Below are 13,506 nucleotides of genomic sequence, written 5' to 3' on the forward strand. Positions count from 1 at the left end.
ACAGAGAAATATGGTGAGATGTGGGAAATGCCTGGAAATTGGTGACTGGGAATATTTTACTGAGAATAATTTGGAGTCTTTGAAAAACCTTCTAAATGGAAAGAACAAAAAACAAGACTCTTCCTTAAAATCTGTAGTTCTGATCAGGAACATGTCTGCTGCTGCAGGACTCAGAGCGGGGCACAGGACTCCTGGGCACCTGGGTGCCTCAGGAGAGCGAGCTGGGGCCGGAACAGGCAGAGCTGGCAGCACATCAGATCTGTAGTGCTGCTGCATGGGTTGCACAGGATGTACAGGTTTTGTGAGAGTCTGGTATTTCATGTAATAATCGGTATCAGTACCTATAGGAGTGGAGAAGAACATAAAAATAAATGCATCTAAGAATCAAAGTTCTACAAGAATCAGAGTAGATCTCACTAGATTTACGAGCTCTGGGTCTGTGTGGTCTTGCCACAACTGTGCCGTTCTGGACCAAATTCCTTTGTGCTTCTTGTAAAGAAATGTTTATTTGTGTCCTCAGACTAACAACTCAAGCTCTGTGCTTCATAAAGGAAACAGAACTTTTGTTTTTAAGAACTGAATTAGTCATAAAAATAATGAGCTTAAATTTATATTTGTTCAGCTCAATTAAATCACTTTTACGTAGTTGAAAATTGCCACGAACATCCTGTAGTACAGGAGTATCCGGGCACATTTATTGTAGGGCAACCGAGTGTCAGCACCTCACCAGTGTGATTTGATACCATGGTAGCTTTGGACAGCAGAGCACTAATAATTGCAGATAGTGAGGAGCAGGAGTTAGCTTTGAGAAAACTAGTCCTGAAGCTGTATGAACAAAGAATTCTGAGGCTTGTGTGAGTGTTATCTCCTCTTGTAATTTCAGTTTGGTTAGTTGGTTTACACAGGCGGGTAACAGGCTGGCTGGTGTTCTTGCAGGGCTGACTGGGGATGTGTACAGAAATTGTCCAGAGATATTTAAAATTATTCAAGTCTATTTCTGTATTTTTTTCCCCTCCCCTGTGACGGTAGTCCCAATGCAAAGTCCACTTTTCGTTTTTGACAACAGATGGAGCTGCTGCATGAGAAACAGAACAGCTCACAGTTCATGAACTGAGGAAATGTGGTATGTTAAGCAACAACAGATTAACCTTTGATAGCGTCTGGACCTGGATGTGTCCTTTGGACTGGCTTTTCTAGCGCCAGCTGAAGTTCAGTTCTCTTACAAGCTGTCTTCTTAGTTCCTCTTCACATTTATGCTCTGTTTCAGGGAGCTGAAGTTCAATTGTGCTGGCACTTAGACAATTTTCACTGAACTAAGCTAGGTGCTATTCTGCTAATTTTAAATGAGGAGAAACTGAGATAGCAATACCTTGACACAAGACAGCAAGTGGATCAAAAGCAGGCCAAAAATATCACCACCCTACGGTATTTTCCCACTGATAATAAAAACCTAGAAATTAGTCATAAGATTGGAGTGGTCTTTGAGAGACTTTCTACAATTTGGGTTTCAGCATTGTTTTCCAGTGCGGGGTTGCTTTGCAGAATTATTTCATGCTTGCTTTATGGCCCTTTTCTGCTTTTATTTGTGTAGTCTTTGTTTGTGTAGCTTAACACAGTGAAAAATAGCTACGAGCATTTTTTCAGTGTCGATTTACAGTGTTGATCTACTGCATTTCACTCATCTTGTATTCCAGTGCATTTAAGGAACATAACTTTTTTGTGCTTTTCTGTTGCAAAAGGAGAACCTGTTCACTTTATTTTAAAATTATGGATCTTTTTTGCTCTTTATTAACATCTCAGTTTTGATAATAAACTAAAGTTTGTCACTTCTCAGACTTTCTCATGTAGCTCTTTTCAGTTTCTTTTTTGTATGTTCCTCAAGTTGTGTATTGTGCAAGGTACTTACCTGTGATGCGTTTTGAATTAATGTTCTTAACTGTACCAACCACACTTGACCTTTGTCCTTTGTGCTACAGCTCTCTATTTCCGTGTGGCTTAGCTCCACATCTTGCTGTTTATGTTTTTTGTTTTTTGTTTTTAATTGTTTGTTTTTAATAGCAAAATCCTAGATTTGAGCATATCTTTTCTGTAAGCATTTGCTCTTCAGCTTAAGTTTATTTCTCTGGTATAATGAAATTTTATCTAGTCTCTCTTTTGCTATTTGTTGTTTTCAGAGCAAACAAAGAGATGAGCAACAGCCATTTTTGCCTCAACTTGATCCTCAGATTTACCTTAAGTTGTGAAACAGTCCCAAAGACTACAAGCTAAAGTTAATAATTATAAAAACAAAGTTGAAGGTGCAAAGTTTTTGTTCTTGCCTTACGTTTTGAAAACCAGATGTAATATCTGGGCTTTTTTTTATTATTATTATTAACATCAAGCCAACAAATATTTACACAGTTGAGTTGTTCCTTTAAAGCTTTTCACAGATGTCACTGTAAATCAGCTCCTCCTATTAAAAAACAAAACAAAACAAACAAAAAAAAACCACCACGTATCTGCAGTCTAGTGATTTAATCCTGAACTTCTGGATTCTTGTTCCAGCCTTGCAACTACTATACAACGTTACAGTCTGCTCCATTTTCCCTTATGTAAAATATAGGTGCTAGATGTTTTCGTATTCCCGCATGTTGTTGTGCTGTTAGTCATCTGCAAGGTAACTTTAAAATTCTGAGATGAAATTTCCTCTGGAAATGCCTTATTACATACCTGGTTTTGTTTGTCAGTTTCCATATATCAAAGCTAAGTGGCAAAAGTTATATATTAGAATCTATCCAGACAGTTGGGCTGCTTTTCACCAAGCTTCCCTTCTCCTTTGTACAGCTTTGCTAAATGCTACTGGATGATGGAATTCTCCTGTTCCCTGTTTATTTGGTTGTTCTCTCAGCTCAGTTACTGGTTCTTCATTTTGTAAGAATGAAGCAGTTGTATTGTCCTAATAAACTTGAGACACTGATAAAAATTATCTCTTTGCCAGAGTTTACATGCAAAACAAATATGAGAAAACCCACAGCCGGTATACAGATTTGGTCTCAAGACTTCAGAAAACATCAACAGGGGTAGGACATAATTCTTTAGTATGAACTTCTTTATATATAGGACATTGAGATATTTAATATATAAATTTTGCTCATCAAGGATGCAGATTAAGAACAAGAATTTGAATACACAGTTAAAAGATGATAATTTTGAAACCATCTAAAACAATCTTTACCTTCCCCCACACCATTTAAATGCAGTATTTGTTTTCTCTCCTCACTCACGTGCTCTGTGAATGATGTGTACATATGAAACAAGTGCAGTGTTTGAGCAGTGGTGCAGTGCAGACATCTGGTTGAGTGCAGGTAATGGGAATGTTTTGTAAGAAAAACACTGCCTTAACTTCTGCTTTCATTTGCACCATTCTGAATCTGACCTAACTAAACCAAGTCAGTGAAGTTATTTCAAGGCTATGTCGACATTAGTAAGAGGAAAAATTGGCCTGTAATGCCTTTTAGTTTGTTTGTTACCAGCTGAGTTGGCACAGTGTTCCCTTTCACACAGAAAACAGGTGATTTTTGCCAACCTTTTCTTTGGAGATGTCCCTGGTTAATAAACCCTGGCTTTAAGTGCTGTCATTACTGTTCTTTCTGGGAGAAGTGCTTTTAATCTCTACTGACTGAATAGAGGTAGGAAGAGAAAATGCTGCAGACTCGCATCTCCTTGATAAGGAGAATTTGATCTTGGAATAAATTATGGGTCTTGTTGCACTTTGTAGATTTCCCACTGTGCAGGCTATTTTTCTTGACAGCTAAAAACAATAGTTGGCTCATGGTGTCCTGCCAACTGTTAGGTCATCACTGAGCAGAAAGTGTGTCCCTAAGGCTGTGTGTAGTCAGTGCCTCTCCTGGTAAGGAATTGCCAGGCATCTTCTGAAAGGATGGAAAGTTTTATTCTTAATGAAATTTTGCTTTGTGATTATGAGTGACTGACTCAGCATAATATGTGAATGCTGACTCTGATGTAATTGCAGCAACAATGTTATTTAAAATCATGTTCTTTTGTCAGTCTTTTAATTACAAATATTACACAGTCTGGGAATTTAGCCCAGAACTATATATATACTTTTCTCCCTCCGTCCCTTTCTGTCTCAACAAGTTTTTACTAGATCCATTTCAAATGTATGTTGATTTGACTGTACTAGAATTTGTCAGAAAATTATCCCTCTGGATTTTTAGAACCAGAAGATGTGAATTTTATTTTCAAGCTTTATTCATAAATCATCTGTGTCTCTTTGAATTTTCACTTAATGGAACTGTATCACAATTTATGAATTTGATTTTTGTAACTGAAGGCACTGCATGCAATATGAGGTAATGGAATGGCACGGGACAGGGTGCCAGCAATTCTCAAATTCTAACCGTGTGTTTGTCTTTTACTTATGGCATGGCTTGGCAAGCCATCCACATTTACTTGCAGGTATAGTGAGGATCATAACCAACTCAGTCTTCCGCAGAAGCTTTAGCACCATGGTACATCTGTGGAATTGCCGAACTCTCCAGTCAGTGCCTGCAGCCTTCCGACTCTGTACCAACATTCTTTGTGTTGCTCACTCTTTCACTCCCACTTGGCAAGCTGTGAGGGGAGCATACTGGCAGTAAAGACTGGGCACCCGGCCCTGTGCAGGCACAGTGGTGCAGAGAAGATGCTCAGCAGCTTGTGGTGCATGCACACACTCAGGCTTACTCTCCAGTAAGACTAACAGCAGGGAAGTGACAAAGCATGAGTTCTGTAAAAGAGAACTGCAGATACTGCGGGTATTTTGGATGAAGAGATATGGCAAGCAGGAAGTCACTAGTGTTTTAGGGCTCTTCAGTTCAGAGGGTGAAGTTCATAGGGGCCCAGGTGTCTCTTCAGTCTTTTCAGAGGAGGCTGTGATAGGAGGGAATACGTCCCATGGGAAGGGTTCTCATCTAAAGAGAAGTGATGGCTTGGGCTCAGTGAAGAGGTGCCCTTATGATGGGGGAGGATCTCACTCATCCTCTGTGAAAGCAGCACACCTGGAGGCCCATCTTAAGTGCCTGGATATAAATGCTTGCAGGATGGGAAGCACACAGAGGGAACTGAAGTTTGTACTCAGATGGAGAACTGTGATGATATTGGGTTTATGCGCATTAGAAATAGTACAGCAGTTACCTGAAATGTGTATTTCCATTTTGACTACTGTGGTAATTTCTAGTCTTTTAATATTCTATTTATTATCAAGTGGTTTTGTAAAACCAGATAGATAGCAAAATTCCAGTTGTAGGCAGACTTACTTGAGAACTGGCTGAGTGACTCACTTAAAGATGTCTGCCAGTCACTAGCAGGGCCAGGAGCTAGACACAGCTCTGTCTTACCTGTCTGGAGTTCTGCTCTGTCCTTCGTTTGCTTACATTCTATCTTGGAATTGTATAATGAAGGTGATTATCTAACATAACTTGACTGATCTTTCTAGAACCATAGATTTGCCCAATATATTGCTGTTTACAATAGATGATGATCATCAGTTGAGCCACATTTATCGTCTTGTACTGGCTCACTTGAAATCTGGCTAACTTCTATTATAGTTGCAAGACAACTTATTTAACCATGTATTGTAGATGTATCTAAGATGTATCTAATAGATGTATCTAACGAAAGTGAAAACAGCAAAGATCCCCGTGCACCAATTAAGTTAAAATATCTTCTCAAGAACCCCCATTGGAATGACATTATACATAGGAAGTAGCATTGTGTACTGGTCAAAAATATTACAACTTGATCGAGGCTTCAACACTGACACTTTAAAAAAATGTTTTCTATCTGTAAACACAGTAAATTTATTCTGGAAGTTATTTAGATATTGTATAAGTGAATGCCACATTGCAATTTTGCAGCAAGCTTATAAGCAGACCACCAAACTTGTGTTCTGCACTTCTATGAGAATAATTTTTCCTCTGCTTTAACAGCTATAGCAGAAGAAGAACTAGTAAGAGATGTCTGTAGCTAAGCATTGATTAATTGTTGTTCCATATTCTTCATTCCAATTTTTATCTTATAAAGCCAGTCACTGAAGTTAATACAACTTAATACTCTGCAGAAGTTACAGTATGAAGACACAAAAAGCTGCACATCAAAGGCTATTCTGTGCAGATAGTGCAGACACAAAGGTTTCTTTGTGATGAATGTGCAGAGTTAGCTCTGCCACTCTAAATCAGTACTGAATTTTCCTCGGTTCTAGTGTTGCAGTAAAATAATGTCCTTTTGTTCTTTTGGGGACTTCAATTTTATTTCCAAAATACTGGCAGGCAGTAAGCATTGACTTAACAACCTGAAAAAAAATCCACTTTAAGAACTGGAATTCCTGTTTAGTCTGTCATTAACTCAAAGTCTCCTTATTTTGTAGAAGTGATATATACTTACATATGGTCATCTTGATTTGTTTGAATTAGCAGTATGTACCAGTCATTACAGCAGCTAATCAAAACAAGCAGCTTCCAGGGTCTTTGATAGCTGGAAATTATAGCAATCACTACTAACGAGATCTATTCTTTTCTGCTATCTTTTTCCCTCCATGGAAATAATGCAAATATAATTATTGCAATACACGGTTGTAAGTAGAATTGTAGATATTCCAGTCTGCAACCACAAAGGTGTGGAATGCAGAGAACCAGACCGAAAAAGCCCGAAATACCAGTACAGCCCCTATCCAAAATTGCAGGGGGACATTTACACCCGGATAGAGGCTCAGTGGTGCTTCATTCAGATTTTTATTTATGTGGACTTTGTAGCAATTACTTTACTCATTAAACAAAATTGTCATTTGCTTTTGTAGGTCTTGTGGTGACAAAGCTAGTTTGGCACCGAAATGGACGCTTTTTGTATTTAGTATTAAATGCTATGCAATTGTTATTGAATAGAGGCCTTAGTTTTTTTGACTGACAGTTTTGCATCTTATTTTTCAGCAGCAGTTACCTACTAGAGATGGTGGTATGACATAGGTTACTAGTCAGAATGAGAAAACAGTTGAACAGCATTTGGTGAAAGTGTGAGAAGTGATATCTCTAGGCAGGCTGGGGAAATTATAGTCACGCTAAGTTAAAATAGGACTATTGTGGCAGGAAGAATTTGGAATTAATTTAATTAATTAATTAATTTGGAATTCCTGGAAGATATAAGAATAGAGTGGCAGAGCCTGGTGGACAAAAGAAAGGACAAAGCAGAAACATGAAGATGTGGGCTATGGATAAAGAGAATAATGTTGATGGTGCTAGTAAAAATTTGGTAGGGGGTTGGCTTCGATTTGACAGTTTTTTTCTGGGTCTCTGCTCCTGCAGTACAGAATGGAGCTGCGGTGACTGTCCTGCTAATCCGCAGAATATCATGGTGAAATCAACCCCCCACAGCCTCTGCACAGTCACTTCAAGTCAGAAATCCACATTGGCAATTTCTGAGCTGGCAGAGCACGTGTGACACATGTTGCGCATGGGAATTTGCACCTGCAAGATGCACATGGCTCAACTTTAATTTACTTATATAAATGATAGTCATTGCTCTTCAACTCATGGATTTTAACATTCCTGACATCATACCTCTCTTTCTTGAGGTTTTGCCTCAAAGCAATCTAGTGACCTGTTGTTTGGTGTCAGGAGGTACTGGTTCATTATTGCCTGAGAAATGAATGCACTCAAACTCTGTAAAGTACTGCTTAAAATACCATGCTAATACAGTAGATTTAAAAAAAAAAAAAAAAGGAAAAAAATGATTGTATATGTAATTTCATGTCCTTCCCAATACTGGGAACCCTGAGTTGTGTCGTATCAAACAGGTTTCCGGTCTTAAATTGGGGTGCACATCGGTGGGCATATCCTGCCTATTGAAAGGTCGCCTGACATTTTGATCTTTTGAGCTCTGACGGGATTTTCTCAGTTGTAGTTCTCATTTCTATTGTCAAACAGAAAGGAGGTTCACATGAAAATTGGTTGCTGCACTTTTAAATAAAGCCAAGGATACGCAGGTGGTGCAAGTGCCAGCACTGAGTGGGAGCTGCCTGGAGGCTCCTGTGTTGCGAGGAGCTGGCCAAGTTTAGCCCGCAGCCACTGGACGTGCACAGCACAAGGCTGACAGCAAGGCTGTGCACACAGCGCAGTGCAGCACTGGCTTCATCCTGTTCTGCAGATCCTCAGTACAAGGGTCTTCTGGTTAGGATAAGTACCTGCGGGTGAAAGAAAAATAACCTGGATTGCCAAATAATGTAAGTATACATCTAATTTTTGAGAGCATCAAGGATTTCAAGGCAGACATGCAGCATAGGTAAGTGGGGAATGATCCTAACTGAACCTTGTAAGTGGCTACCATAATCAAATAATAATAATAAAACATGATAAACTATAATGTGATACCTGGAGTAAATAAGTGTACCTTTCCCTAATAATCTTTTGATCTCTGGTACTGCTTGAATGTGTTTTGAGCTTGTGCATTGTTTTACTTTGATGAAAATGCATCATTTTTTTCTTTTAGTTTTTGAATCTTTTCTCCCAGTGTATAAGCAAATTTCTTCTTGAAAAAAATCCATTTTTTGAAATAGCCTGTAAAAGTGACAGCTGAAAGATACAAACTTCTTTGTTTCTTAATGAATCATTGGCAAGTAGTTGTCACGCTTTTCATCTAGTAGGAAAGTAACAAAAAAAGAAAGTCAAGAAGTTCACAAAATACAGCATACAGCTTCTTCCTCATTTAGGAAACACACACACAAAACCACCAATAACATAAAAACAACCTTACAGCTCAATTATCATCATTATGATTCATCAGCTGTTGTCTCCTAGGCAGGTCTGACTGCTGATTGGGCACAGGGCTCCTCAAGGTGTGTGTTTTACCAGAAAGCTCTTACTTTTTAAGCCTGCGCAGTAGACCATGATAACCTCCTTCTATGGTAAGAACTGTTAGTTATATTTTATTAATCATTACCATTTTATTGTTATGAACAGTGCTCACAGGTTAATAACAGGCAATTAGATGTGCTAGCAGATGTTTCCTATTCAACTTCTTTTAGAATTAAAATTTAGAAAAATCTTAATCTTAGGTCTAAGTCATAGGAGTTCCTCCTCACTATGTGAGCAATGCTTTTTAAAATTCTGAATGAAAATAAATGTTGTTATGTAATAGTAAAAGATTTTCTAAAATCCATGAAGATTAAGATTAAAATCCTCTTTGCAATAATGTAATATTTTGAGAGAGAAAGGTTTGTAGGGAGATTGTATATGATCTGCATTTATTATAAAAAAAAGTAATTGTGTTAATTACTTGCAAGTCAGGTAATGCAGGGAATCTTTCTTCTTGTATTGTTTATGTTCAGGGCATTGTTTTATTTTTGTTTTTTTTTATATGTTTGAATTTGTTTTACATTTTTGTCAATTTATCTATCTAAATTACTTGGAAGATAAAATTAATCTTATTTTAACACGTCTTCTCAGCTGGATTGGGAAAAAATAAGGGAGAAGCTTGAGGAAAAATACTGGAATATGTTAGCGTATTGTCTGTTTTTCCCACTTTGACAGTGGTGTTGCTTAGAGCTTATTTCACATGACTGTACTTGTTTTTTCTGCTCTTGGAAAAATGTTGCAGTCATGGCACAAGCATGAATTTCTGTCTGAGGGATGATGAAGGGAGCCATGCTAAAGTTTTTCATTTTAATGTTACATCAAAAATTATATATATATATATTATATTATATATATATATAACCAAATATGTAATTGAAAACAAAAACCAAAAACCTTTTAATGCTAAACAGCTCATTTTAAGCAAAGAGACATATTAAGAAGTAACTCTTCCACCCACCAAACTACCAAAAATAAGTGATGGTATAAGATAATAGCAAGAAACCTTTGTTTGAATAAATTACATGGTTGGGTTCTGGTGTTTCTGTATTTCTTGGATTTGGGGCACCAGTTAGTGCTTTAGAATAGAATCCAGTTCTTTATGTACATCAGGAGTGGCTTCGCATTTAGTAATGTTACTGAGTGGATTTTTTTTTTCTCTGAATTGTAACTCTCAGCACCAGTCAACACCAGAGGGTAATGAAATGCAATGCAGTATCTGTGAATTCCTAGTAAAATAGTGTTATATACATAATTTGCTTTTTCTAAACATTGCTGTTTTGATCCTCAGCCTTTTCTTGTTTTTGTGTTCACCACCATTATTGTGTAATACCAGAATGCTCCTGGCTCCAGTTTTCCTTTCAATGATAACAATGCATTCTTCTCACCAGTGTCTGGCACCACCAAATAAAATGTTTAAGTATGCACACAGACTTTGTGTAGCTACAGCAGTAGTTCATGTCATGTCCTCACCTTGCTTATCCTGTCATGGGGATTTCATTCCTCTTTTTATGTGCCATGCTTACTAGGAAAGGAAGGAGTTGGTAATAAGAACTGTGAAATGCATTTGTTGTTCTTAGCAAGACCTCATAGTGCAATTAATTTTATAATTCTTATTTAAGTGATGTCATTATGCATGCTAAAGCTTTTAGGATCCACTCATGTTCCTCTGTTCACGCTTTTTCAAGTCTTGCGTCTAGCATGCTTCAACACCAGGGGAACTAAAATGCAACTACTACTGATAGAAACACTAGCATTTTAGGGACTTTGAAATATGACTTCAAGGAATGAGAAATTGTGTTTTTGTTCCTTGAATGGCAAAGCATTTAAGATACTCTGAATGACATTTTATTATTATTATTTTTATTTTATTATCTGGTAAAAAAAAAAAATACCGGACTTTATAGTTCATGCTGCTGAAGCACTGCAGTGTATATCTAAAGCTGGTTTTAATTCATGAATCAGCCAGGGGAGGATACAAGTCTCTGGCTAAAGAATACTTAGAGAAGGTCCCCTGTGTGTGAGCGCATTTGATCAAGTGCTTGCAAAGAAGCAAATGCTTCTTTGTGTCTTCCTCTTTGGCTGCTCTCAGTAATAAACTGAGTTCAAATAACAAACTGCTAAATCTAAAATTCTTAAATGCAACCATTAATTTAATGCACTTTTTTTTTCCTGCCCTAGCAGCTGATTGCAATCAATAGTCCCAATGTTTAGACACTTACCTGACTTGTGTTGAAGATAGATATCTAAGTGCAGCATTAGTTCCTGCAGTAAATTACAGCTCCAAATTGTGCAAGGATTGTAGAATCCTTTGCAGTGGATTGTATGTTTGGAATGATAATTAGATGCCGTGCTAAGAGCTCTCAATGTCATATAAACAGGTTTCTGAAAAGAAGGAAAACAATCTAGTCATTGTTGGAGCCTTTTCTGTATATTTTCAATAATAGGCCTGTCACTTTATATGTTAGAGTTGTATCATCAGATTAGTGCTGCTTTCTTAACTGTGTCTAATCTCATTTGATTCGAGCATCATGGAATTAAAAAAAAAAAAATCAATGTAGCATAGATTTGTCTTGAAATAAAGTTGTGTTCAGTTTGGTTTTTTTTTTTTGCTTTTTTTAATCAAATCAATAAACATGAGTTCATCATCATCCTGTTAGGTAACAGAAATTTTCTGAAGCTATTAAACATGATCTGAACTAGCAGATTGGATGTAGGTTTATTACTATATAGGGAAGTATTGGTGAGGAAACTAGAAACTTTGAATCTGACTGTGTTCCTTTATACAAACACATTATTTTTTTTAATTTAACAGAGTTCAGTTAACAGAAATTAGAAAAAAAGTCTTCAGTAGCTCTTTCAATAATGTGAAGCATTTCTTTTAGTCCTCTTCCATCTAGTTATGAAATCAAAAAGATTAATATTAGCCTCTATCTTCAGATGATTTGCAGGAAATAAAAGATTGTAAACAACTCAGAAAATCCTTTACGTATCAATATATCAAATGCAAATCAAGTGAACTTGTCAGTGTTAGAGCAGTGACCTTCAACCAGACTTTGAGTCAAGAATTTCTGTTTCCAAGGCTGCTCATTCTTGCTGAGTATTTTCCTGGCATAATGTATGGATCTTTTGTGGTGTGTTGTTTGATGGAGAATGAATGAAGCCCCTCTGGCTCATTTATCCTCCTCTTGCTTGGGGTTTGAACTGTGTTGGCAGAAAAGAAAGTCCAGTGCTCTCACTTTCTATTCTAATCCCCTCATTATTAGGCTTGCTATGGGAGCTCCCTGTTGCATGAATATTTTTCGCAACTATATGACCTAGTGGTAGTTTTGGAGAGTCAGTAAAAGTTAGATGGTTTTGAACAACAGCTAACATTTACAGAATATTGTAAACCTGTAAGCTCTCCATCATCAGCAGCATTTTATATTTTAGAATGAGACGAAAGATGTGTATTTTTAATGAATATGTTTCGCTTGCTCAATACCCTGTCTTCTTTTTGTATTTTCCTTGTCTCAAACAGTTGAAACTGGGACTATCTGATATATTATTGTAACACTGATATAAAAGCTATAGTAGACTGAAAAGTAACTCATTCTTTCTTTCTTGACTTCCTTTTTATGAAGGCAGATACCATTTAAGAAGATAAATATTGTTATCGCATATAAAGCATCTTGATTTCCAATTGAGCAGGGAGAGATTTTTTTTGTCGTTACCTACATATAAGACATTGATAAGAGTTTATACATAATTATTCATTTTGTTTAAAATTTCATTTTATTTTGTTCATTTAAAAACAATTTCAATTTGTCATTGGACCAAGAGGGGGTAATTTCATTAAGACCATTGAAATTGCATGTAGGTTCTGGTTTTAAGTGTATATTTACAGTGTAAGTACTTTGATTTGTATGTGAAGTTCATTTTGAAGATCTGGAAATACAGATCTGATCTGATGAATGTTTTGTTAATGGAGTAAGGAAGAATCTCCATTTCAACAATCTTTAGTGGGAATTCATGAGATTTATTTTGTAGCAAAGAACGATCTTTTGTGCAATTATCTCTAACTGGATTATGTCATAGAACTGCCTTGTATTTATAAACCTCCTGTTAGTTCTGGATAGCTTAATAAGAAAATGATATAACCCTGTTTTTACAGAATGCTCTGTGCAGACATAGGTTTGGGAGAACAGAATAAACCCTTTTGCAAATGGCATTTCTTGAATTAAGTATCCAATAAACGGCAAGGCAGTAGTCACTATGGTTTGTATTTTTAACTGATGTTGTTAGAGTAACTTATTATTAGTAACTTTCAAACCTATTATTATTTAGAATAAATATTTTTATGCTTAAGTTCCCCTTGAGTTCTGCTGAATGTATGAGCTTGCTGGTGCATCTGTGCACTTCATAGCACTGACTGATAGCTGAGGTAATTGTCTCTGCTGGAACAGAGTCAAGGAGCATCAATGAAGCTGGCACAGAAGAATGTGTGGAAAACCTAACGTTAACCTGTACAGAGGGCTGTTGTCATTAATGGACTGTTACACAGTTCTCTAAAATGCTAAATGCTATTCCATTCTTGCAGAGGCCTTCTATATGGGTAACAGTACCTCTTTTCTTTGGAAGGAGA

General features: G+C 36.9%; 1 protein-coding gene across 2 annotated transcripts in view; it reads left to right on the forward strand.

Moving 5' to 3' along the window:
- Nucleotides 1-13,506, forward strand: part of BCAR3 (BCAR3 adaptor protein, NSP family member) — a 98,125-nt gene that overhangs the window by 1,073 nt on the left and 83,546 nt on the right. Inside the window, exon 1 of one of the 2 annotated variants that reach the window (XM_068689989.1) lies at nucleotides 8,822-8,935. The exons of the other annotated variant lie outside the window; for it this stretch is intronic. Coding sequence (XP_068546090.1) covers nucleotides 8,917-8,935 — 19 coding nt within the window. The 5' untranslated portion in view covers nucleotides 8,822-8,916. Of the gene's footprint in view, nucleotides 1-8,821; nucleotides 8,936-13,506 lie in introns of those variants that run through there. 2 annotated transcript variants of the gene reach the window in all.

Source organism: Anas acuta, chromosome 8, assembly GCF_963932015.1.
Source record: "Anas acuta chromosome 8, bAnaAcu1.1, whole genome shotgun sequence".
Classification (NCBI taxonomy): domain Eukaryota; kingdom Metazoa; phylum Chordata; class Aves; order Anseriformes; family Anatidae; genus Anas; species Anas acuta.